Here is a 24,143-nt window from a genome sequence, read left to right as displayed (position 1 = left end):
CTGGGGAGGGCTAAAGCCTGGCCGGGGCTCCAGACCGGACTTTACGGCGGTTGAGGCGGTGCCGGGGCCGCTCCGCCCGGGCCCGCCCTCAGGCGGTGCCGCCATTTTGCGGGGCGGTGCCCGCCCTCACCATGGCGACGGACGCTGCAACGTCACTTCCGCTCCGCCGGCCCACCCAATGGGGGCCCGGGCCATGTTTTGGCGCCGAATGTGAAGGACGCGGGACGCGGTCCCGCGCGCAGAGCGCCCCCTGGCGGCGGGGCGGCCCCGCGATGGCGGCGCTGCCGCAGAACAACCTGCGGGAGCAGCTGCGGCTCCACTCGGCCCGCGGGGCCCTCACGGCCCTCCGCACCCCGGGGCCGCCGCGGGACCGCCCGCCGTGAGTGCCGGGGCGGGGGGAGCGGGCGGGCCGGCGGGAGCGGCCGGGCGGTGACGGGGGCTCGTCTCGTTGCAGGGGCTTCACGTTCAAGAAGGCGCGCGGGGGCCTCGCGGCCGCCTCGGCGCTGAGGGACAAGGACGTGAACACCTCCCTGGCCGCGCCCGCCGCAACCCCGGCCAGGAAAGCGCCCGCCTGGGGCCGTGAGCCCCTCCCCAGCCCCGGCCGCCCGCCGGCCCGCGCCCCCCCGGCCGCGGCTCCCGAGCCGCCCGCGGGCCCCGCGGCGAGGGCGGGCAGCGGGGCTCCCGCCGGCAAGGCCGGTCCCGGCACCGCCGCTCTCCCTGCCGTCACCATCGGCGATGAGTGGGATGACATCGACGACTTCGACCTGTCCGGGATCGAGAGGTTCTGCCGGCCGCCCCTCCTATCCCCCAAGGGGCCGCGGGCCCCCGACAAGGCCCGCCCGGAGCCGCCCGGCCGTGCCGGCCCCGCGGGGCGCGGGGAGGCACAGCCCGAGGAGGCACAGCCCGAGGCTGAGCCCGAGACGGAGCCGCGCCCCTGCTCACAGCAGTCCGTGATCTGCCTCGAGGACTCACCTGCCGACCTGGTTCTGGAGGAGGACAGGGCAGAGCCTCGCCCAGGTAACGGGTTATTTGAAGGTACCGGAGAGCTGGAAAAAATTCTGTTTGTGTTTGCGCTCAGAGGGATGGGTTTGCCAGGAATCAGAGGGAGCTGAGTGCTTGTGTCTGATAAGCAGCCATGGATTCCCTTTGGGTACCTGGATTCCCTTTGGGTGCTCCCAGCCTGGGAAGGTGCATGGCTGGAAGCAGGTGACTGTAGGGTTAGTTATATCACTTTTCCAATTTAAAGAGGGTTTGTGAAACTTCGTCTATCTTTAATGGGGGAAAAAAAGGAAGCAGTAAATATTGTCTTTAACACTCAGAAACTGTATCAAACAACTCTTTTGAAATCTGGCTGGTAATTTTTCCCTTCTTTTGTTTGCATTAGGCTGAGTTTACAGTGTTGTCCAACAGTATTAATTCAATTCTCTTGTAGCTGCTGGTGCTAAAGGAGGTGGGGACCAGGAGCCACAGGGGGCTGGGAACAGCCCCCCAGAATTGGAGGAGGCTTTCGGGCCATTGGCAGGTGATGAGCTCGAGGAGGATGAGCTGGACATCATCCCTCCCTCCCCCGAGGAGGAGCTGCCTCCCTTCTCCCCTTCTGTACAAAGTGTCAGGTAAACCAGAGTTCACTGGTAAAACCATCTGTCCGTAGGGTGGTTTGAACAGTACTGAAAAAGACCTGTAACTCCTGCTTGTTAAAAAGGTGCAGATAGAGTTTGTGTCTCTTTGCAGTCTGGCAGGTTAATGGTTGGCAGCTGCAATTAATGCTTTATCAAATACTTATTTTGCGTCTGATGTGTTAGGTGGCTTTTCCTTCAGGAAAAGCAGAGTTACTTTTTCTTTTGTAGTGGGAGGGGAAAAATTTACCAGAGCAAGATTCTCTGTGTTGGCATACAGGATCGGTGACAGACTGCTCAGCTCTTGGGTTCTCCCTGGGCTTTCAGGAATTTATCTTTTGCACACATCTTAAGTCCTGTTGTTCTGTGGAAACGCCTCAGCATCTGTGTTTTAGTGGCTTTTTCTTTTGCAATTAGCAGTGTTTTCAAGGACTCTCCCACTGGTGGCAGGTGCTCAGGTGGCAGCTCCGAGGCCGGGCCACGGGAGGTTCCCCCGACAGGACCTGGAGCTGGAGGTGATCCCAGTGCAGGGGATGCAGGTACGTGAAATGTTTGGAATGTTATGCCTCAGATTTGGGGGGGTGGTCTGCAATTCATTATTCTCCTGTGTACCCCGTGTAATCCAAGAGCTTTAACTAACAGATAGAGAATTAACATCAATAGGTGGAGAATTGACATAGGCAGATGGATAATTAACATGTATAGATGGATAATAAAAGACAAGGGCAAAAATATGTAGATTCTGTGAGTTCCTGCTCACAGAAACAGTTTCTTTATTCAACTGGAACAAAAATATATTGAAAGTAAATTATTTAGACTTGCTGCAACGTGCTGTCCTCGTGGGCAGTGGTATCACCTTGTTAGCTATTCTAATAGCAATTGCTCTGCTGAACTTGCTCCCTGTGACAGGTGAAGGTGTGCCTGTGGCCCGGCAGCTGCTCGGGGTCATGGAGGCCATCTGTGAGCTGGTGGATGCCATCCCGCTGCAGGAGCTGCAGGCCCTGTCCTGTGCCAGAGCCCTGCTCCAGCACAGGGACCTCAGGTAGGCTGGGACAGCTCTGTGTGGAGCAGGGACCTGCTCCACCTGCAGCCTGCAGGTGTCCCCAGCACACTGGAGAATGAGGTGGAGGGGGGTTAAAAAGCTTAAAGGTACTGGCTGAAGGGAGATAAAAACTACCCCAAAGTGCTGCGTGCATTAGCGGCCCCAGTGCTCTGGCAGGTGGAAGGATCCAGTTCCACACCCAGTCTGAGGAAGGTGCCTGGCACCAGGTGCTTCTGGAGGAGCAGGAGCCGTGCAGTGACCTGCCCAGTGTCACCCTCAGTTCCTGTAACCGCAGGCACCCAGTTGGTGTTCCCTCCCTGAGCCTCACTCGCTGACTGCAGGGATGGTGGTTCCTCCTAATAGCCCTGAGCTTGTCATCTTGCAGTGTGATCATTGCCTGGTGCTTTACCTCTTGCATCAGCTGATGGCACAGTACATAGACAAAGGATTGGGATTTGGGATTTTGATTTAGTTTTTTCCTGGACTGGGATTATGGGCTTTTCTGAATATTCTCAGTACAACTAATTTATTTTCTTATTGCTGTAGTCAGACATTGGAAGTTGGAAAGTACCTAAAACCATAATTTGGTAAAAGCATATTTTTACTTATTTTTAACTTGTGGCTCTAAGGATTTACTTTTTATGCTCTATCTTGCCTGGATCTGTTCCCTGATTTTAGGAATTCTTTTATTTTATGTCTGTAGAGAATATGTTGTAATTTTGTCCTTAGTTTGTTCTTGTGGTTTTTATTTTTCCCTAAATTTGTTTGAAATATTTTTCAAACACAGTGACTCAGAGCATGATGGAACCACCATAATGTTAGTGTTTAATAGCAGAGGGACAAAACTCTTTTAATGGATGTTGTAGAACTTGGTAGGTCATTGCTTGTGACTAAATATATTTATTTTTCCTTTTTCCATCCTTTGTCTCTCCCAGGAGAAAACTGCTGGCTAATTCTGTCAGCTTGAACCAAAATGGCATAAACACCACTTTTCCAAGAAGCTGGAAGGCTCCCATGGAGCAGGGCCCTGGTACCTGTCCTGGTGCTCCTCCAGGTTCTGGCCTGAGCTGCAGCTTCACTTCCGACAGAAACTCCCCCAAATCCACAAACCTCCCGTCGGTGCTTTCTGTTCATTCCAGCAGCTTTTCTGCCAAAACAAATCAAACCTTGGATACCTCTTGTGCTTCAAAGCAAAGTGTTGAGGAGATCACCTGCCCAGGAACCGCAGCGCTGCCTTTTCCCAAGGGAAGTGGCAGGGAGGGAGGTTCCCTCAGGCCCAGCCTCCAGTCCGAGCCATCCTGCGACAGCAGCTGGGGCGAAAGCCCGGGAATGAGGAATGGGAACCAGCCCCTGACCAACACAGCCCCGAAAGCTCAGAGCACGGCTCCCACGGCCAGTCCTGCAGGGAACAGTTTGGGTACAAACCATCCTGACTTTGACCTGGATCACTTGGACATCGATGACTTCGATGAGGACTGGGAGGAGCCGGTGGCTGTTCCGGCAGCACCGACACCCCTGTACCAGCCCGTCAGGGAAGGGCCACCCACCAAATCCCTCTTGTCTAAGATCATGTCCAGAGCCAAAGGGTCTGCTCTGGGATCCGGTCCTGCTGCTCCAAAGTCAGGCTTCCTGATGGCGACAAAGAACCGTCCAGGTAAATATACTCGTGAGGGTTATTGTCTTCCCCTTTTTAAATCCTTACTTACTTCTTTTCAAACCTAAGGCCAAGTAACTGCTGCAGATCACATCATTGCCTTTTGATTACGTGGAAGTTTCTTTTGGTTTCCTTTTGCAAAGTCATCTTGTTGGTTTTTTTTCCTCCAAGTGATGCCAAACCTGACTATTCCCTTCCCGTGCAGGGTTCAGGCTGCTGAAAGATGAAGCTGCTAAAACTGGAAATAAGAATGTTTCTGTGTTTTAATTAAATAATGATTCTGCAGTTGTTAATTCAAAGCTGTACAATGGTTTTTGCTGTTTATGCAAAATGTTCCAAAATGGGCACTTGTGGAAGAAAACCCAATCCCTCTGGGGCACAGGTGGGTCAGTGTCATTTAGGGTTACTGTAGGAACAGGTTTGGCAAAGGGGAGGTGAAAATCAGAGTCACAGAAGGGGTTAGAGTAGAAGAGACCTTAAAAACCATCCAGTGCCACCCCCTGCCATGGGCAGGGACACCTTCCCCTATTCCAGGTTGCTCCAAGCCCCGTCCAACCTGGTCTTGGACACTTCCAGGGATGGGGCAGCCACAGCTTCTCTGGGCAACCTGTGCCAGGGCCTCCCCACCCTCACCAGGAAGAATTCCTTCCTAAACTCGATACTGTAACTTACTGTAGCACATTTTTTGTCTCCCAGATCCAGGGGTTCATAACCCTGCACTGGAACGCTTCAGGGGTATGAAATTTTCCCATTCCGAAGAAATGAGGAATATATTTCACAAGAAGTTTGGATTGCACTCTTTCCGGACAAACCAGCTGGAGGCCATCAACGCTGCTCTGCTGGGGGAGGATTGTTTCATCCTCATGCCCACAGGTACGTGCCCCACAGCACCCTGCTGCAACCTGGGGGGTCTGGCACGGGGTACACACCTGCTGCTCCTTCTGCAAGGCCTGGGACAAGCTTTTCTCTTCCCCTGTGCCTTTGTGAAGGTGCTGCTGGGATTCTGTGGCTGCAGGATTTCTGGAGTGTTGTTGCACTGGGGTATTTCGAGTGAGGGGGGTTGAGTTTCTGCATTCCATAGCAATTCGTGTGGTAACTTTTCCTTATCCTACAGGCATCACTTTGGGGCAGTCATTTTGTAAGTTAATTGTTTTTGAAAGTGCTGTGAAATGGGGAGTCAGAAATAGGTTTCCAGACTGTCTCCCTTTCCTCTTGATATCCACCACTTGGGGTGTTCTGTCCAATCCTTACAGGAGGTGGGAAAAGCCTGTGCTACCAGTTACCAGCCTGTGTCTCTGCCGGGGTCACGATCGTTATCTCTCCGCTGAGGTCGCTGATCATCGATCAAGTGCAGAAGCTGAAGACCTTAGATGTAAGTTCCAGCAGCTCTATTGAGTGAAGCTGCAGGTAACTAGATTAGAAATCTGAAATTTTACAGCAAATCTTGTGTCTCTTGAATATAAACTGCATAAATTGATTAGATGGACACTGTGAAAGGCACAGAAAGTTGTCTGGGAAGAACTAAATTGGATGAACTTGAATATCTTGACTGTGTAACTGCTGGATTTATTGCTTCTCCTGAGTGTTGGGTATTGGAGTTGGGTTTTCCAGAGCAGATGCTGATTCTGAGAATCCTGAGAGTTGTATTGGCACACCTGAACAGGAGCACCCTAGCTCTGCAGCAGGAATAAGCACTAGCAATTCCTGAGTTAGGGGGTTCTGAGGTGCTAGACACCTCTGGGAAAGTGATACATAGAGGGAAGAAATGCAGGTGCAGGAGATCACAAGCTGACTGCTTAGGAACAGGTTTGTGACTACAGGTAGGACTACATTTGATGCTTCTTCTGTTTTGCATGTATTAAAACTCAGTATATATATTTATAATACAGATTGCTGCAACATACCTGACTGGTGACAGGACAGATGCTGATGCCTCAAAAATATACATGCAGTTGTCCAAGAAGGACCCTGTCATAAAGCTGCTGTATGTCACCCCCGAGAAGGTTTGTACTTCACCTGAGTCCTAAAACCGTGGGGGCAGTGAGAGGGGGTTTGCTGGGAAACACTGCTCTTGGAGTAGGCTTCTGGGGAAAAACCCTGTTAAACAGTTTTTGGATAATGTTCAGGTAATTTTCAGTAAGACTGTATAAGCTGTAACTAATTTCAATCAGTAATTAGCCAAGAATGAGAACTATGTCTGTACAATCTAAACTTAAACCCCCATGCCCATCCATTTCAATATATCTTGCTACATATTAGTGTTAATCACTGTCCAGCAGCTACTAAATCCAAGCTGCTCTGTATAGGGTAATACAGGAAGAATATGGCACTGTCAGGGTAACAGGAGATTGTCAGAGCTTGCCTTGGGGTTTATTATTTGCTGCCTTAAAAGTATGTTATTTCACAAGAGCTTTGTAAGAGGGGACTGGTCAGTGTGCTGGTTATGTTTCTTTCTTCAGCATTGTCTTTCCCTGTCTTTCTCGACATAGATAATTTAAATTTATTGACATTTCCTCAGAATGAGGGACCTTGGGATAGGTGACCCCAGAACCTCATGGGAATCTCACACCAGCTGCTTCTTAAAAGGCAGCTGATTGGCATCATCTTTCTGCCTTGGAGCTCTACCCGCGCAGTCAGGGTTACCTTGGCAGCACAGAACAGTTGTTGCAGTGTTCAGCCAGGCCAGGTGACGCTGTGCTCTGTTGCTCTGCTCTCCCATGCCGTGGGTGTGTGTCCCAGGTGTGTGCCAGCAGCCGGCTGATGTCAGCCCTGGAGAACCTCTACGACAGGAAGCTCTTGGCACGTTTTGTTATCGATGAGGCCCACTGTGTCAGCCAGGTAAAACCTCCTTTTGTTTTTTGAAATGCCAGAAGGCTCAGTTGGAGCATTTTACTCTGTTATACTTACATTTTGTTTCCCAACCAGTGGGGCCACGACTTCCGACAGGACTACAAACGCCTCAACATGCTCCGCAGGAAGTTCCACTCGGTCCCCATGATGGCTCTCACTGCCACTGCCAACCCCCGGGTGCAGAAGGACATCCAGAATCAGCTGGAGATGCTGAAACCACAAGTGTGAGTTGCCCAGCAGTTGCCTGAAACCGACTGTTTGTGCTGCAGAAATTTTGAGTGGAAAACTTAGTTCAGTGAAAAAAGTATCACAGGCCCATCTGAAATCCTTGTGTAGCTCTATCTGATTAAATGAAATGTATGCATGGATTCAATGAGCTATATGCAAAATATTAAAGTAAGAAATAAAAAACTTGCCAAACCCTTCCTTGCATGCTGAAGGGAGCTGTTTAGCAGAATGTAACTGCACCCATAAAGCTGATGAGCCCCATGAACTGTTGTGTTTTAGGTTTACAATGAGCTTCAACAGGCATAACTTGAAATATGATGTGTTGCCCAAGAAGCCAAAGAAAGTGGCGATGGATTGCTTGGAATGGATTAAAAAATATCACCCCCGTGAGTACTGAGTGGCACAGAGCCTGCAGGCCTTTCCATGAACCCCTTCTTAAGGCAGGAAAAGCTTTTTTAATCCCTTAATAATGATATATTTACAGGAAAAGGAAGTTGGAGGCAAAGTGATATTATTGATAATCAGATTTATATGTATCCTAAAGTTAAGGGTTCGAGTTAAGATGGAAAAGTTAAATTATTGTGATGTCCCTGAGTAATCTTTCTGGAGCCTGCCAGAGCTCTTAGCATGGTGTCTTCAGAGTAATAGAGATCATACTGGTTTAATTGTGTTTGGTTTGCTTATCTGTAGTTCCCCTCAAAGCTATCTTCAGGGATTCCCATCTTTCTGGGCTCACTTTGGAGTCCTGCAGCTCCTGCTGCTGGAACTGGACAACACCAAGCTTCCCTCAGAGCTTCTCCAGTGCTGTACTCTTGGAGAGCATCAACTAAACTGCTCTAGATCTTGATTTATGTAGTTTTTATTCATGCATTTTAAATCCCGAGATTGCCCAATGCTAAGGAAAATGTTTCTTGATTCCACCTCACAAAAAAAAAACCAAAAAATTGGATAGGAAAAACTAACAAAACCATCTGATGTTAATAAAATAAGTTCTAGAAATAAGCAGTTACATTATTACCTTTATTACAATAGGTCAGTATCTGCTTGGCAGGTTTGTCTGTTGAGCAAGTGAAAAGGGATAAAACTGTATTGTAACTCAGATTTCTGGTTTTCACCTGTTTGCAGGTGACTCTGGGATAATCTACTGCCTTTCCCGGCACGAGTGTGACACCACAGCAGCCATCCTGCAGAAGGAGGGGCTGGCTGCCCTGGCCTACCACGCCGGCCTCACCGACTCCAACAGGGACCTCGTGCAGCAGAAGTGGGTCAATCAGGAGGGATGCCAGGTACAGGAAAACTGAGGGGGAAAGGGAAGAGATTTGGGGCGCTTTTATCCCTCTTGGGATAGTGGAAGGGAAGTTGTGCAGCGTTATCACCTGGTGGGCTGCAGTATTGAGTAACTGATCCCAGCAGACCTGCTGGGGCACAGCAACACCTTTTTACTGGGAATTCTAAGAACAGAAGGCTGTAGTGCTGCACCGTGGTCTGCTGCTCCAGGAGGGAGGACCTGAGCAGTGCAGGGCTCCTGGCACAGCTGCTGGCACACTGCTGGACTGTACAGAGACTGGAATTTGGGGTTTTCCCTGTGTCTGGAGTAGCTCTTCTGATGGGAGAGGAGATGTTGCTGTTTTGTACTCGTCCTGCAGGGTTACAATTGGCATTCTGGGTTCCAGGTTTCCTAATCCTGGTCCCCTGTCTGGTCTCGGTGCAGAGCTGCAGGAATAGCTTCCATAATGCACCTGTGTAACATTATGATCTCCTTCCAGGTGATTTGTGCAACAATTGCCTTCGGAATGGGCATTGACAAACCCGACGTGCGCTACGTCATCCACGCCTCCCTTCCCAAATCCATAGAGGGTTACTACCAGGAGTCTGGCAGGGCTGGGCGGGATGGGGAGATGTCTCACTGCCTGCTCTTCTACAGCTACAACGACGTGACGAGACTGAGAAGGCTCATCCTGAGTGAGTTCTCCTCTTGGAACTTGGAGGTGATACTAAAGCAGTCACTTAGTTGCTGGTCTCTTTTTCATTCGGCCCCTGTTATTTCTCTTTTACAAGTGCCATGGGTAGTTAAGTGTTGCAAAGAGGGGAGAACTGGGCACTTTTCCCTGGATGGTCTTCCGTCAGGATTTTTGTCACTTGTACTTAATTTTAGTCAAAACCATTTCGCTTTATAGAGTCATGGAATTGTTAAGGTTGGAAAAGACATTTAAAATCATCAAGTCCAACCGTCAGCCCGGCCCCACCCCCATGTTCACCACTGAACCGTGTCTTCAAGTGCCACACCCACATGTTTTTCAAACACTTCCAGGGATGGGGACTCCACCACTGCCCCAGATAGCCTGTGCCAAGGCTGGACATGAAGAAATTGTTCCTGATATCTAATCTAAACCTCCCCTGGTGCAAGAGGCCATTTCCTCTCATCCCATCATACATATTCTTCTCTTGACTCTTGTCGTTCCAGGCTCATTTCCCTTCTCCATTTTCTAAAACTTTAGAGATAAAATCTGGTCAGTTTTGTACTAACCCACTCATCTTTTTTTAAGCAAAACCAAGGTTGTGTTTTGTCTGACAGTGTATAAAAACGCAGAGGTGCGGATCTAACGAACACAAGTGAACTGTTTGTGTTTCAGTGGAGAAGGATGGGAACAGCCACACGAGGCAGACCCACTTCAACAACCTGTACAGCATGGTGCACTACTGCGAGAACGTCGTCGAGTGCCGCCGCATCCAGCTGCTCGCCTACTTCGGGGAGACCAACTTCAACCCCAACTTCTGCAAAGACCACCCAGAAGTGATCTGTGATAACTGCAGCAGAAAGAAGGTAAAACACACGGATTTTATTTAAAGTGCTGTCAAACTGATTTTGCGTTTAGCTGCATGGTTACACGGCCCTTGGGAAGGCAAGTGGGAAAAGGAGTAAATGTCCTGTCGTTTTGTGATGCTTCCAGTTATTTCCAGGGTTTAACCTAGAGCAGAGTTACAGACTGTCCATGAACATGTGATGCTCCTGTTCCTGTCAGAGGTGCAAGGATGTTCCTTAATGTCAATTGTCTTGGCTACAGTGCTTGTGGGAAGCAGGAGCTAATATCAGATCCACTGGAGTGGCTGCAGAGAAATCTCTTCACTGCCTGTTCTGCTGTTTTCAGGACAGCTTTGTGCTGCTGGAGCAGCATGAGTGCCACATGAGGTGTGCACTGCTGGAGGTGGCCCAGAGACTGGGGGTTGTGCATCAAGGATTGAAGCAAACTTAGTGGCAGGAGCAGAAGGGAAGGCAGCTGCGGAAGCAGGCAGGGAAGGGTTCCTGATCAGTTTTGTACCTGTGGATGTGTTTGAAGCATTCCTTTACATAGCTGTGATTGGAACCAAATTTGACCAGAATAATGCATATTCAGTCCAGTTTTCTCATTTTAATGCATATTGGAAGTGTAAATTCTAAGTCATGATAGCAGGATTATTACAGGAATGCTTTCCAAATGATTTACCTCAATTCCCAGAGTTCATCCAGCAACCTTGCCTTTCACTGTATACCAAAAACACAATGGGGATTATATATAGTCAGTTGGACTGTTATTGCATTTTCCAGAGTGTTATGAAATCCAGAGTCCCTGTGACTGTATCACTGTAGGTTACTAACTAGAAAATCACTGTTTCTCTGTTTGGAACAAACTGAATTCACGGCTGGGAAAAACTCAATCATGAAAACAGGTTGTCAGTAACAACTTGCATTAGAGGAGAAACACACAATGGCATTTCCTAATCAAGTGTTGATTTAATAGGATTACAAATCAAGGAATGTGACAGAGGACGTGAAGAACATCGTTGGGTTCGTCCGAGATCACTGTGGGCAGGGGGGACGGAACGGGCTGAGGAGCCCCGGCTCGGGCAGGTACACCCTGAACATGATGGTGGATATTTTCAGAGGTGAGTCTGTTCTTCCAGAAACACCCGAGTAACCGGGGGCACAAATCCCTGGCCAGGAATCAGGAGGGCTGTGCAATGCCAGCAGGGCTTTAAAAGAACACGTGTTTTAAAAAATTAAACCTTCCCAGGAATCTCTTGGTGGTAAATGATTCAAAATAAATGGAACGGAAGGTTTAATCCATTTCAGGTTGCTATAGTGATAATATTAGTTTTCTGATGCTTAAAGGCTTTTTAATGTGAACAGACTATGGAATTCCCTTGGGAATCTCCCACAGGTCTGTAAATGCACATTACGTGGGCTTTCTGATCACAGGCTTATCCTGTGGTTTCTGTTGCACAGGTACAACGAGTGCCAAGATTCAGTCTGGAATATTTGGGAAGGGAGCTGCCTATTCCAGGCATAATGCTGAAAGGCTGTTTAGAAAACTGGTCCTGGACAAAATCCTGGATGAGGATTTGTACATCACAGCCAATGACCAAGCAGTGGCATATGTCATTCTGGGAGAGAAAGCTCAGGCTGTGCTGGATGGGTCACTGCAGGTGTGTAACTGTTTATTTAGTGTCTTGAGGGTATTGTTTTAAGGAATGTGCTGCAGTTTTCCTCTGGCATATCCCCCTGGGTAGCTAAAACAACAGTTTGCCTCCAGCTGAAGGGCAGGAACAAAATCCAACATGTGTGATTCCTAGTCTAGTATTCCAATAACAACGTTGTGGGGCAAAAGGTGAGTTTGAGAGGCTTGGAGAGGTTTAAATCTTTCTCTTCTCCCTTATCCATCTGATTCCAGCTGGACAATGAAGGAAAGTTCTGACCCCCACAAAAAGCTGGCTAAAAAGGAAAGAAGGACCAGCACTCCCTTCTTTCTCCTGGATTTTTCTGCTCTATTTTTCCCAGTCATTGGTGAGCTCTGATGGAAGATGCACTTCAAGAAGGCCATGGAACAGTCCCAGATTGCTTGAGGCAATGCTTCTTCATTAGTGCTGTGTTTGGAGCAGAGCAGAGCCCTCAGCATTACCCCAGTAACCTCTGTTTGAAGCCAGCTGAGAACTGGGCTCTCAAGAGGTTTTCCCTCTGTATAAACTCTGCCAGTTCTTTGTAGGAGAAACTTGAGGGTGAATGAGTAGCCTGTAAAAAATCACTTTAAAAGCATATACTGGATAAATAGCTTTTTTTGGTCCACTGAAGGATACTTTCTTTCCTTTGCTGTGTTCCTCTGTTATCAGTCAAGCTCTGCAGGAACTCCCTGACAGGTGTTACTGATGGCTCCTTTTAACAGGTGGAGTTCCACGAGACAGAGAATGCCAGTGCTATCAGAAGGCAAAGGGCTTCCATGGCAAAGATGTCCCAGCGGGAAGAGGTGGTTAAACAGTGCCTCAGTGAACTCACAGACACGTGCAAAATGCTGGGCAAAGTCTTTGATGTGCATTACTTCAATATTTTCAGTACCTCCACCCTAAAGAAAATAGCAGGTAAGGCTGGGTTACTAAGAAGTCCTTCAGGGCTTCTGCATAGGGGGGAGTATGGAAAGGAATTAATTTCCTCCAGCATTTCTTTATAAAGAGTTACTTGTTGGACATGTGTAAGGGGTCCTTTGTTCCGTTGCAGAAACCTTGTCCTCAGACGCGGAGGTTTTGCTGCAGATCGATGGTGTCACAGAGGACAAGCTGGAGAAATACGGTGCAGAAATAATCAAAGTGATGGAGAAGTACTCGGAACGCTCCATCCCAGGTGCAGTGTGCTTTGGACCTCAGCGTGTGCTCTCCTGTGCAGTGCCCTTCTCTCCTCCTCTGCCAGATGCTTGATTCAAAAGTTACCTTGTTTTAATCACAAATAACTAATTCTTACAGGCTAATAATTACAGAAGGGAGCAATCCCACACTTTTAGAACATACCAAGGTCTTTGCTACCTTCCTGCTAAATTCGGTGTATCTCTGAAAGACTCGGGATGAGGGCAGTGCAGAGGAGGTGTGGAACAGCCAGGACTGGTGTTTTGATACCATCAGTGTGTTCTGGGGACAGTCTGACTGGCCCGGGTGACACCTCGGTTGAATCAGTTTTACCTCTCTGTCTGTCTGTAGAAGATGCTGCTGGCTCAGGTGCCAACACAGCCACAGGGAGCACCAGCACTCCTGGGAGCGATGGAGAAGGAGAAGATGCAGGTACAACCTCCAGCTATTTTGGCAATAACACAAACCAGAGGAGGAAAAGGAAAAGGCCGGCAAACTCCAGGGACTCCAAGAGGAAAAAGACGAGTGCTGCTGGCAGCCAGCAGTTTCAGCCCAGAGGGTATGTGTCTGTGGGCTCTTGTCACTTCTCTTTGCCCAGATCAGCACGGTGATGATCCCAGAACTGCAGTTATCCCACTGCAGTTACTTAAGTATGGACTTAAGCAATGGTGTTAAAATTATCCAGGTGCCTGGTAACAGCTGCTCCACTTGCTCTTCTGCATTTTGGTTTAAAAAGCTGGTGAGGAAGGATATTTAACAGTTATCCTCACACTTGAGTGCCACAAGCTAAGCAGAGACACCAAATTTTAATGTGCTGCCATAACCAGCATTAGTAGGCTGACTGGATTTCTTCCTTGGAATCATAAAGAGGTCTTAAAACTTTGAAGATTTGATGGAATATTTGAATTAATTCAAATTCTCGCTCTGATTGTGCCAAACAAGGCAATACCTGCATCTGGTGTTCCTTGGTCTTAAACTTCTAGGGCAGATCCACCACTTCCAAGGATTTCCCTTTCCCTGCCCTGTTTTCCCTCATTCTGCCTCTTGTTTATGATAGCAGATGGCCACTCCCAGCTCAGCAGGTCTTGCTCTACCCTTGGCTCCTTCCCTTCTACTGAAATATTTGTCATTAACTGCTGCTGACCCCAAAGTGTCACTGGCTGTTGATGCTCTAGTTGGGTTAATTGGAGTCGTGTTGGGCACGTCCCAGAGCAACAGCTGCACTCAGTTTCCATTTCAGAGGTAGTTTTGCAGCCGTGTGTGTTAAAAATAAATATTATAAAATGATCACATAGTCTTCTGGAAAAGGGTGGTGCCCATGTGGGTACAGCCTGGTGCAGGGGACGGGGCAGGTGATGCACTGTGTCACACACACCTTCTCTCTGATTTTGCAGTGGCTACAGCAGGTACAGAAGGACCAAGAAGCCACAGAGCTCGAAGGCTCCGGCTTCCTCCAGCCCCAGCTTCACCTCCCGCAGTGTTGGTGCCACACAGGGAGCTGCTGGGAGGCTGGGCATGATGGCACTGCCCAAGCCCAAATCCAGGAACTTCCTCCAGCCTTCGTATTCCATATTGTAACTGGATGAAAGCAAGTCCCCAGGATGGAATCACTGTTTATTAAATTTTTGTTTCTTTTGCTGCTGAACCTTGCACGGACTTGTGTATTTGTCGGGTACAAAAGCTCACGTTAAATAAATATTTTTTAACTGATAAGTTTATTTGGGCCTTTCTTTCCACAATAAAAGAGTTCTGGCTGGTTCTAGAAACCCTCATCTTTTGGTGACACTGTGATCCTGTTTTACAGCCACTTCAGGGACATGCTCGGGGCCATAAATCCCTGGAGCTGTGAGTCCCTGAGCTGTGGCTGTCTCTGTCCTTCTCCCTTGCTCCTGCCTCAGTGCTCCAGAGCTGGAGAGCTGGGCTACTCCTCTGGAAACAGCAGGTTGGGAAAGAAAAGGTAATGAATGCTTTTAAGTTTCCTGTTTGATTCCCCAGATCCTGGAGCTGGGAGGGTCCAGCCCTGCTATACTTTTTTTAATTATTATTTAAAAAGAACCCAACCTGTGATCTTGTCACGGTCGGGCCCAGGGGCACTGGAGCTGCCCTCGGCTCCTGCCTGGCACAGGACACCCGGGTGCGTCAGGCCAGGGATGTTGGAGGCAGCTGTTTGTGTGTTCCCTGAGCACCCAGCAGGGCTGGGCTGGGCTGCGCCATTCCCTTGCTTGGCTGGAGCTGAGGATTTCATCCGCTATTTCTGAGCAACGAGTCAGAACGGTTTTGCTCTTAGAATCACAGAATCCCAGACTGATTTGTGTTATGGGACCTTAGAGCCCATCCGGTCCCACCCCTGCCATGGGCAGGGACACCTTCCACCAGCCCAGGTTGCTCCAAGCCCCGTCCAACCTGGCCTTGGACACTTCCAGGGATCCAGGGGCAGCCACAGCTTCTCTGGGCAGCCTGTGCCAGGGCCTGCCCACCCTCCCAGGGAGGAATTCCTCCCCAGTCCCCCCCAGCCGTGCCGGGCCTGCCCTGCCCCGGGCGGTGCTGAGGGCGGGACCCGCCCGGGCCGCCCCTGTGCGGGCGGGAAGCGGCCGCTCCGCCCCGTGCCCGCCATGGCGCTGCCCCAGCCCGCGCCGCGGGAGCCCGAGGAGCGGGCACCGGACACCCGCCAGCGCCTGCAGGTCCGGGCGGCGGGGGCTGCGAGGGGAGGGCCCGGCGGTGTGAGGACAGGGGCCGGGAGCCACCGGGGCTGCGAGGGAAAGGGACCCGAGGGGACCGGGGACCGCAGGAGGGGCCGGGGTGTGAGAACTGAGGAGCCGGGAGCACCGCGGTTGTGAGGGGAGGTGACCCGGCGGGACCGGGGTGGGGACGGGGAGCGTGAGGAGAGGGGACCGGGGGCCACCCGGGTCTGGCAGGAGAGGGGAGCCGGGGGCACTCGGGCTGTCAGGAGAGGGCCCGGGCGGTCGGGGCTCGGTGCCCGGCCGTGCCGCGGTCCCCGCCCAGCCCCGTCCCTCCCGCCCTCTCAGGAGTCCCCCCCGGCGGGCCCGGCCGAGCCCCCGCCGAGCGCGGCCCCGGTGCTGCAGCTGCGGGTGCTGCTGACGCCGCTGCCCCCCGCCCGCCTGCCCAGCGCCCCGGCCGCCAAGAGGCTGCGCCTGGAGCCCGCGGGACCCCCGGCCCCGCCCGGATCCCCGCCCGGGTCCCCGCCCGGGTCCCCACCCGGGCCCAGCCCGGCGGCCCGCGGCCACGGCGGGCTGTGGGATGCGGACAGCGACGGCAGCGACGGCGGAGACGCGGCCCCGGTGAGTGCCTCGCCCCCGGTTCTTATCTTTATAGAAGTAAAATTCGTAAGTGTTTTTTCTCTGTATGTAATTTTTCCCCCGTTTTTAGCCTCTGGCTGGCAGTGTACCCGTTCATTTTACCCTTTCACAATGTCTGAGGGACGCACAAAATGCTCAGAGTATATAGTTTTGGGCACTGCTGTATAAAAAAGACATTAAGCTTACTATTTCAACTCGTTGAGTCCACCTTCCCTATGAGAGACAAAAATGATCTAAGACTGAATTCCATTTATTCTCAGTGTTTGCTGTAAGACTGAAGTTTTAAGTTCTTTATTGAGTCTCTTCATTATTGTTTTCATTCTAGCAAAATTTTGATGAACTGTTTTAATGCCAGAATAAGTCTTGTAAAGCAAGCTGTACCTGTGTGGACAGGTTTTGGTGTCAATATGCAATCACCTCAGTTTGTATGGTTTTATGTTTGTTACAAATATATCAAACTACTTTAATTATCAGTTCAGAGACTCAGAGCCTAGGACCTCTCTTGCAACCACATAACTGTACAATGGAGGGTAACTGGCTTTTCTTTCTGTAGGATGGACACTCTCACCTATCAGCTTATGAAAGGAAAAGACTAAAGAACATTACAGAAAATGCTAAATTCTTTGCTGCTCTAAAGCTGCATGAGGTTTGTATAGAGTCTAAATAGCACCAAAGTGCACTTTCTAAATGTTCATAATTACACTGTCATCCCTCCTGGTGTGAAACCCTTCCCTCACGGGGGTAGGTGTGTGAGCAAACCCATGAAAATCACAGAATCCTGGAATGGTTTGGTTGGAAGGGACCTTAAAGCCCATCTCATCCCACCCCCTGCCATGGGCAGGAACACCTTCCACTAGCCCAGGTTGCTCCAAGCCCCGTCCAGCCTGGCCTTGGACACCTCCAGGAATGGGACAGCCACAGTTTCTCTCTTTCTTCTTATTATAAATAATTGCAATAGGGTTCATTGCAGCCTTGAAATAATTCTGTTTTATGCAGGTTAATCCTTTATGATTGTTATATATATATATATATATATAAATCTTTTTTTTTCTCTTTAAGTCAGCTGCAAGACTTAACCAAATTGCAACCAAAAGACAACCACATGGCACCAAAAGGTAAAATAATAGTAGATGAATTTATATCCCTGATCCCTTTTTGTGGGATGAAAACCAATGTTGGAAAAAGGTGTGGGGAAAAAAAAAGAGAGGGGAAGAACAAGGTATAAGGGAGAGGGTAACCAGTTAGTGCAGAAGAAAAGACATTTGGCAGTGCCAAACCAATGCCAGGCCAAGCAGAAAATGAGCTGAAGCCCAAATAAAGAATAATCTGTATGATGGGAGAAGGTGGGAAAGGATGGCTCAGTGGGTGGGTGACAGGATGGATAATAAATGAGGAGGGCTGGAAGGGAAGTGACAGTGGGGGGATGTGTTAGAAAATAAAGGGATGTGTAGGAAAATAGAGGTGCAGGACGTGTGTGCATTGCAAGGTGCTTGTGGTGGTGTTCCTCACTGCCACTGAGGGGAAAAGGAACCACATCCCTCCTGCAGGGGCTGGGTGTCAGTCTGTGTCCCAGCTGTACCCTTGAGCCTGTCCCTAAATGCAGGGACTCATGTTGTGTATCTGAGTGTTTTCATTGTTCCAGACCCAAGCCCAAAAAGGTGGAGGATGACACAGCCCGGCGACGCTCCATGCGCCTGCTGAGGGTGGAGCCGTCGGCAGTTCCTGCAGCAGAGACACCTGCCCAGCCAGGAGCAGAGGAATATGTGAGATGGGAAGGGCTGGAGGATGTGTGTGTGTGCACAGCAGCTCTATGAAACCAGTGCTGCTGACGCTGGCTGGTGGCACTGGGCTTGGCTGGGCTTGTAAGCCCTGAGGCGTCTGGGAGGTGTGACACGGGGACAGCAGTGAAGGGTCAGTTCTGTCACACTCCAGGGCCTCTCCACAATTGCCACAAGCCAGGCAATGCCCTGGGCCTCAGGCAGGTGACACAGTGCAGTTTGGGATGCACAGAAGGGTCCTGAGGTAAAACATTCCACATCGACAGCCCATGGAGTTGAACAGCCTTAAACTCTAAGGTTTATTGCTCTGGTTTTTATTTCGTTGTAGCTTTTGATCTGGTTTATTTTCCTTTGAAATGTTTACGCCTTTTGAAGCAGTGACAGAGCAACAAGTAAAATTTATGTTGCTCTGAGAGATGGGAATTTAAGTCTTCCATGGAGCTGTAGAATAGAGTTGAATCTGTAATACAGGTCTTGATGGAGTACCAGGAAAGCAAAAAACCCAGGGAGGCAGTTTTTCTGTGCTCAGTGACATTCTCTTTATCTTTTTAATAAGGTTTTTCTTTTTACTGTTTATTTCCTGTTTGGTTTTTTTTAGATATGTTCTTAGAATGTCTGGTGGGGGGAAAGTACCTATTCATCCTGTTTGTGGTTTTAGTTTGTTTGAGTTACAAAAATTGCCAATGTCACCTCAGCCGCAGGTTCCAGAGGGACCTGTGCCCATGATTCCAGAGGATCAGGCAGAGGACAGTAAATGGACAGAGGCTTTACTGAACACATGGCTGAGGATAAGTGAGGTATTATTAGTTATAATGAGTTACTTTTGGATAAAATCATTTAGCTTGGGCTCTGATTCTAATCAGTATCTCCTTTGTGTCTGTAGCTGAAAGCGGGTGATGCCGACAGACGCACACCTGACATAGAGAGGTAACGTGGGAGCAGCACCTAAAACCTGGCCTTGTCCACTTCCCCTTCCTTCTCTAATTAGCATTTTGGTGATCTTTGGTGACTGTGGTGTTCCAGGTACCAGGAGAGCCTGAGCAGCATGGTGCTGAGCGAGGAGAACGTCAGGAAGGTGGTGAAATCCCGAGTGTGTTCCATGGCCATCCACCCTTCCGAAAGCACCATCCTCGTGGCAGCTGGAGACAAGTGGGGGCACCTTGGCCTCTGGAATGTGGTGAGTGGTTGGTGTGCTCCTCACCTGCACAGGTGTGTGGTACAGGTTGGGTGCAGGTGGGGCACAGCCTGGTGTGGCACATCCAGCACCCTCTGCCTCCTCCCAAAAACATCCAAAACCCAGAGACTTTACTTTCAAAGCTCAGTAACTAATGGAAATAACGACACCCGGTTCTGTGGAACGTCTGTTGTTTTGCAGAGCTGCGGGTCTGAGGAAGGAGCCCACATCTTCACCCCCCACAATCTCCAGATCAGCTGCATGCACTTCTCTCCCTGCAACCCTGCTCACTTGCTGTCCCTCAGCACTGACAGTCTGCGCTGTGGCGATGTCACCAGGGCTGTCTTTGACGAGGTGAGTGAGTGCTGCCTCCTCGGAGATCTCTCCAGGGCACTGCTGTGAAGGTTTAGTCTGCTTGTAACAAGTTATTTGGTCTTTTTATTAGCAAGAAAGCTCAAAGTTCTGTTTCCACAAGGACACGTGAATTAACCTTTAATTAACATCACAAAAATAGGGAGATGTTTCCTACTCACCAAAACCCAGTAACAGCCCAGGTTCTCCCAACTTCCTTCCTGCAGAGGGCTGCAATTATTGAGTTTAATTTCCTCTTCCCATACTTAGCAATGTGTGTCTCAAGGCATTGCCTTTAAACAGTGACAGAGTGATTGGGAGAACTGAGTCCTACAAACAAACGACCCACAAGAGCTTTGTAAAACAACATAAACCACGAGCTGCCTTTGCTTTTCTCAGCCTTCAGGAGACAGAATGCTGTGTCTGTCTCCACAGCTTCCCTGGAGCAGAGTGTGCTGGGTTCTGACAGGCACAGCTGCATTGATCAGCTCCAGTGCTGGGAAGGGAACAACCTACTACAGCTTAAAGCTTTTTTTTGCCCCAGCCCTTCCAGGCACCGTGATTTCAGCAGGGCTGCAGGCAGGCAGGTGCTTGGGCAGGAAGGTCCAGGGGGTCGTTATTGGAGGGAAATGCTTGCAAGATGATATCTTGAGAGGTCGGGGAAGAAAAACCTGCTCAGTTTACCTTATGCCAGGTTACCTGGCCTTGTGATACCTGTGGGAGCATCAGTGCTGGTGGAACGAGCACAGCTGTACACCCAGAGAGCTGAGCCACGGAGTGTTCCTGCAGCACCACTGTGCTTGTTCTGATTGCTGCTCTGAGAGCAGGGGGATATCCCCAGGGGATAGCATGGGGTGGCATCCTGATGCTGATTTCCCTAATTATAGGGAGCCAAGTTCACATTTCTGCACCTGATTAAAGCTTTCTGCAGCACTGGAGAAGGGAAGAGTATCCTTAATCCTCTCTCAGTGTGTGCTCAAAGCCAACAGCCCTTTGATTGCTGGAACACAGAGGTGACAGTGCCTTGTAGGAGCTCTAACAGCAGATTTGGAGTGTGCTGTTGCCAGCCTGCTTTGCATGGTTAATTAGCTCCTAATTATTTCCCCTTGGAACGCATCCCTGTTTCATGGAAGGGTTACCTGCGTGGCTGGGTGAGGCTGGAGCTGTCACATTACACAGGCTTCAGCAGCATTTTTAGTGAATGTAAGAGGGCAAGGATGAAACCCAAAGCCCAGGGAGAGTTTGGGTGTTAGGGACAACTCAGTGTGTTTTGTTGTACAGTTCTGGTACCATTTGACCTTCCCTGTGCTCAGATCTGCAGGAGTGAGGAAAAATTCTCTTCCTTCGACTTCCTGGAAGACAGTGCCTCCACTGCCATCGTGGGACACTGGGATGGGGCCGTGGCTGTGGTGGACAGACGGACGCCGGGGACGTCGGCGGAGCTCTCTGCAGACATTGGCTTCAAGAAGACACGGACAGTCCACGTGCACCCCGTGAACAAACAGTATTTCCTGGCTGCTGGCTTAGTGTACGTAGCTCAAGTTGGTTATTCTGTTTCCAGTGGTCTGTCTGCCTGGGCTCCGGGGTGGGCTCTGGAGGGTGCAGGAGGGCAGGAGAGCTGGGGATGAGCAGTTTGTCAGACTCAGTGTATCCTCAAAGCTGTCTCGATCTTTTTAGAAAACAAGTTTTCAGTCCTTAGCAGGATTTAAAATGGGATTTGCTTTGACTTTCCTTCACCTTTTGGAAATGGGGACAGATGGGCCTTGGTGGGCTTTGGCAGACAGAGGGACTTTAATGAGGGGCTGGTTGGGCTGGTTTTGGTGCTCCCCAAATCCCTTGGAGCCACTGTTTGAGTGAATATGGAAACTCTGAACCAGCTCCTACCCAGGCTGCTGTGGCTCTGGAGCTGTTTTGGTGGGTGGAGGCTGTGAAGTGTTCCCTTGTGTGGCACCTGTTGCAGGGACGTTTGTGTTTTCGACGTGCGGTACCTGAAGCCCAGGGGGAACCAGCCCGTGAGCTCCCTCACAGGGCACACCAAGAGTGTGGCCTCGGCCTATTTCTCACCTCTCACTGGGAGCAGGGTGGTGACGGTGTGTGCTGATGACAAGCTGAGGTAAGGCTCTGCAGGGAAGAACCTTCATGGGAAATACCAGCTTCATCACCATTATTATTATTACCTCTCTGTGTTACCTGTCACTGAGAACTTTCTGTCAAAGGTTTATTTGCATTAACATTTTTAATGTACTTTTTAATTATTTTTTTTGTTTGGTTGGGTTTTTTTTCCTAATTCTCATTTTTCTGAAGGATGTTTAACAGGGAGAAGTGAAATACACAGGTACTGTTAATCTTTAAAAAATAACCAAAAAACCCCCAAACCAAAACCATGAAACCAACCAAGCAAAAGCCAGCCAAAACTTGCCTTATGAACATGAACACAAAGTGCTCAGAAGTTTATTTTTAGCTGCTGGCACTTGAAATGATGATAATATCAGCTCTTTTGTAAGTAGCCTACCGTTTAATAATTTAAGCTGCTGTGAGTTGCTTGTATTGGAGTTTTTTGTTTCTCATTTGTGGTTTTGTGGCCATAATTTAGATAACTGCCTGATTTGGTTTGACCTCGGCAGCGTTTTTGCCCTGGGGGGTGGGATCCCAAGTTCATGGAGGTGAAGGAGTGGGTGGGATGCTGGGTTTGGCCTATCCAGCCTCTCCTCCAGCAGCTCTCAGAAAGGGTAGGGCTGCAGTTCCAGCTGAAAGCAAATCCAATTCACAAAGCACATCCAGTAATTCCAGTTGGGATGTTGGTGCCCGTGTCCCAGCTGGGTGTCTGTGCTGCTCCCAGGTGGTCTGGCTGGAGCTGCTCCTGTCTTTTTGGCATATGTACATTGTATTAAGTGCTGTTGTGTTCCAGGGTCTACGACACCACATCCTTGTCATCGACCATCACAGCCCTGAGCTCCATCAGGTGAGCAGAGCACACCTGGGCCGAGGTGTGGCCACTCCCTGCGGGCCTGGAGGGACAGGACACAGGGAATGGCTTCCCACTGCCAGAGGGCAGGGTTAGGTGGGGTATTGGGAAGAAATCCTTCACTGTGAGGGTGGGGAGGCCCTGGCACAGGTTGCCCAGAGAAGCTGTGGCTGCCCCTGGATCCCTGGAAGTGTCCAAGGCCAGGGTGGATGGAGCTTGGAGCAACCTGGGCTAGGGGAAGGTGTCCCTGCCCATGGCAGGGGGTGAAGTGAGATGAACTTCATGGTCACTTCCAACCCAGCCCTTCCTGGGATTCTTGTCCCATCCTACCCATCCCAGGACAGGGATCCACTGCAGGGATCTGAGCAGGATGATCTGTCCAGTGCAAGTGCTGAGGGTTTAGAAGATGCAGGAGCAGATAGGACATAAAGGACGATTCAGAATCGTGGGTTCACTGGGAGGAACGTTTCTCTCCCTTTTCCTTCCCCTGCAGACACAACTGTAACACGGGGCGCTGGCTGACCCGCTTCAGGGCCATCTGGGACCCCAAGCAGGAGCACTGCTTCCTGGTGGGCACCATGGCACAGCCCAGGCGGATCAGTGTCTTCCAGGACACCGGCAAGTTGCTGCACTCCTTCTGCAGCGCAGAGTGGCTCACCTCCGTGTGCTCCATCAACGTCGTGCACCCCAGCCAGAACGTCCTGGTGGGGGGGAACTCCAGCGGCCGCCTCCACGTTTTCAAAGAATAGAAGTGGGGCCTCAGATGCACAGTTTTTCCCTTTTTGCATTAACTTGGTCTATTCAAGCAGTTCCAAAGCTGACTGTTATTTCTCAGGACAGAATTGTGTTTTAAAAGCCTTTAAATAAATAAATAAATAAATAAATCCTTTAAACTACCTTTGGGCATTCGTGTCTTCTGTGGAAATAAATCCTGCTGGGACATTTGTACCAAAACTGATCTTTTTCCCCAGTGACAAAGTAGTTTAAAAAGAAAAAAAGAAAAAGCATGGGATCAGCACTTGCAGCATGGGTGAGAAACTTCTTAATGATTTCCATGAGGGAAGCTGGAGCGCTGGTGTGCTCTGTCCATCAGCTCTGAAGGGTTCAGTGTCCACGTGTGTTCAGCAGCATTTGTGCCTTGAGCTGTCTGGGGTGTAATCAAATCCTTGCTGGGGCTGGAGGGAGCTCTCGGTGTGAGCTGCTGCCACAGGGCACTGGAGCCAGGGCAGCTCTGTGGGATGGAGCCTCTGCACCCACGGGCCCCTTACAGGCTGTGCTGTATCCAACCAAAATAGCTCTGGCATCATCCAGTGAGTCCCCCAGCACTGCCAAGGCCACACTAACCCACGTCCCCAAGGGCTACATCCATGTGTCTGTTAAATCCACCCAGGGATGGGGATTCCACCACTGCCCTGGGCAGCTGTGCCAGGGCTGCACAACCCTTTCCAGGAAGGAATTTTCCCAGTACCAAACCTAAAGCTTCTTGGCACAGCTGGAGGCCGTTCCCTCTCCTCCTGTC

General features: G+C 50.0%; 2 protein-coding genes and 1 long non-coding RNA gene across 4 annotated transcripts in view; 2 read left to right on the top strand and 1 right to left on the bottom strand.

The window, feature by feature from the left end:
- Positions 1-244: 244 nt before the first annotated feature.
- Positions 245-14,752, top strand: BLM (BLM RecQ like helicase). Of its 2 annotated transcripts, none has more exons than XM_064669355.1 (21): positions 245-379; positions 455-1,017; positions 1,433-1,613; positions 2,037-2,155; positions 2,526-2,658; positions 3,594-4,312; positions 5,009-5,185; positions 5,566-5,684; positions 6,202-6,315; positions 7,052-7,150; positions 7,238-7,386; positions 7,670-7,776; positions 8,516-8,676; positions 9,157-9,352; positions 10,024-10,214; positions 11,170-11,314; positions 11,655-11,854; positions 12,589-12,781; positions 12,918-13,040; positions 13,391-13,598; positions 14,434-14,752. In XM_064669355.1, the coding sequence occupies exons 1-21, from the start codon at positions 273-275 to the stop codon at positions 14,615-14,617; spliced, it is 4,188 nt and encodes a 1,395-aa protein (XP_064525425.1). In that variant the 5' UTR covers positions 245-272; the 3' UTR covers positions 14,618-14,752. The 2 variants fall into 2 exon arrangements, with proteins under 2 accessions (XP_064525425.1, XP_064525424.1); XM_064669354.1 differs by having other exon boundaries at positions 2,034-2,155.
- A 637-nt stretch (positions 14,753-15,389) lies between these two features.
- LOC135421112 (uncharacterized) overlaps positions 15,390-24,143 on the bottom strand; it is a 141,846-nt gene continuing 133,092 nt past the window's right edge. Inside the window, exon 3 of the long non-coding RNA XR_010433866.1 lies at positions 15,390-15,517. This is a non-coding gene — a long non-coding RNA (uncharacterized LOC135421112). The remainder of the gene's footprint in view (positions 15,518-24,143) is intronic.
- On the top strand, positions 15,615-23,520 carry WDR76 (WD repeat domain 76). Its single transcript, XM_064669360.1, has 13 exons — positions 15,615-15,720; positions 16,066-16,338; positions 16,910-17,002; positions 17,416-17,471; positions 17,999-18,119; positions 18,830-18,931; positions 19,018-19,061; positions 19,158-19,311; positions 19,510-19,662; positions 20,973-21,187; positions 21,620-21,772; positions 22,568-22,621; positions 23,118-23,520. The coding sequence occupies exons 1-13, from the start codon at positions 15,652-15,654 to the stop codon at positions 23,371-23,373; spliced, it is 1,743 nt and encodes a 580-aa protein (XP_064525430.1). The 5' UTR covers positions 15,615-15,651; the 3' UTR covers positions 23,374-23,520.

Source organism: Pseudopipra pipra, chromosome 12, assembly GCF_036250125.1.
Source record: "Pseudopipra pipra isolate bDixPip1 chromosome 12, bDixPip1.hap1, whole genome shotgun sequence".
NCBI classification, from domain to species: domain Eukaryota; kingdom Metazoa; phylum Chordata; class Aves; order Passeriformes; family Pipridae; genus Pseudopipra; species Pseudopipra pipra.
This window is presented reverse-complemented; position numbering and strand designations above follow the sequence as displayed.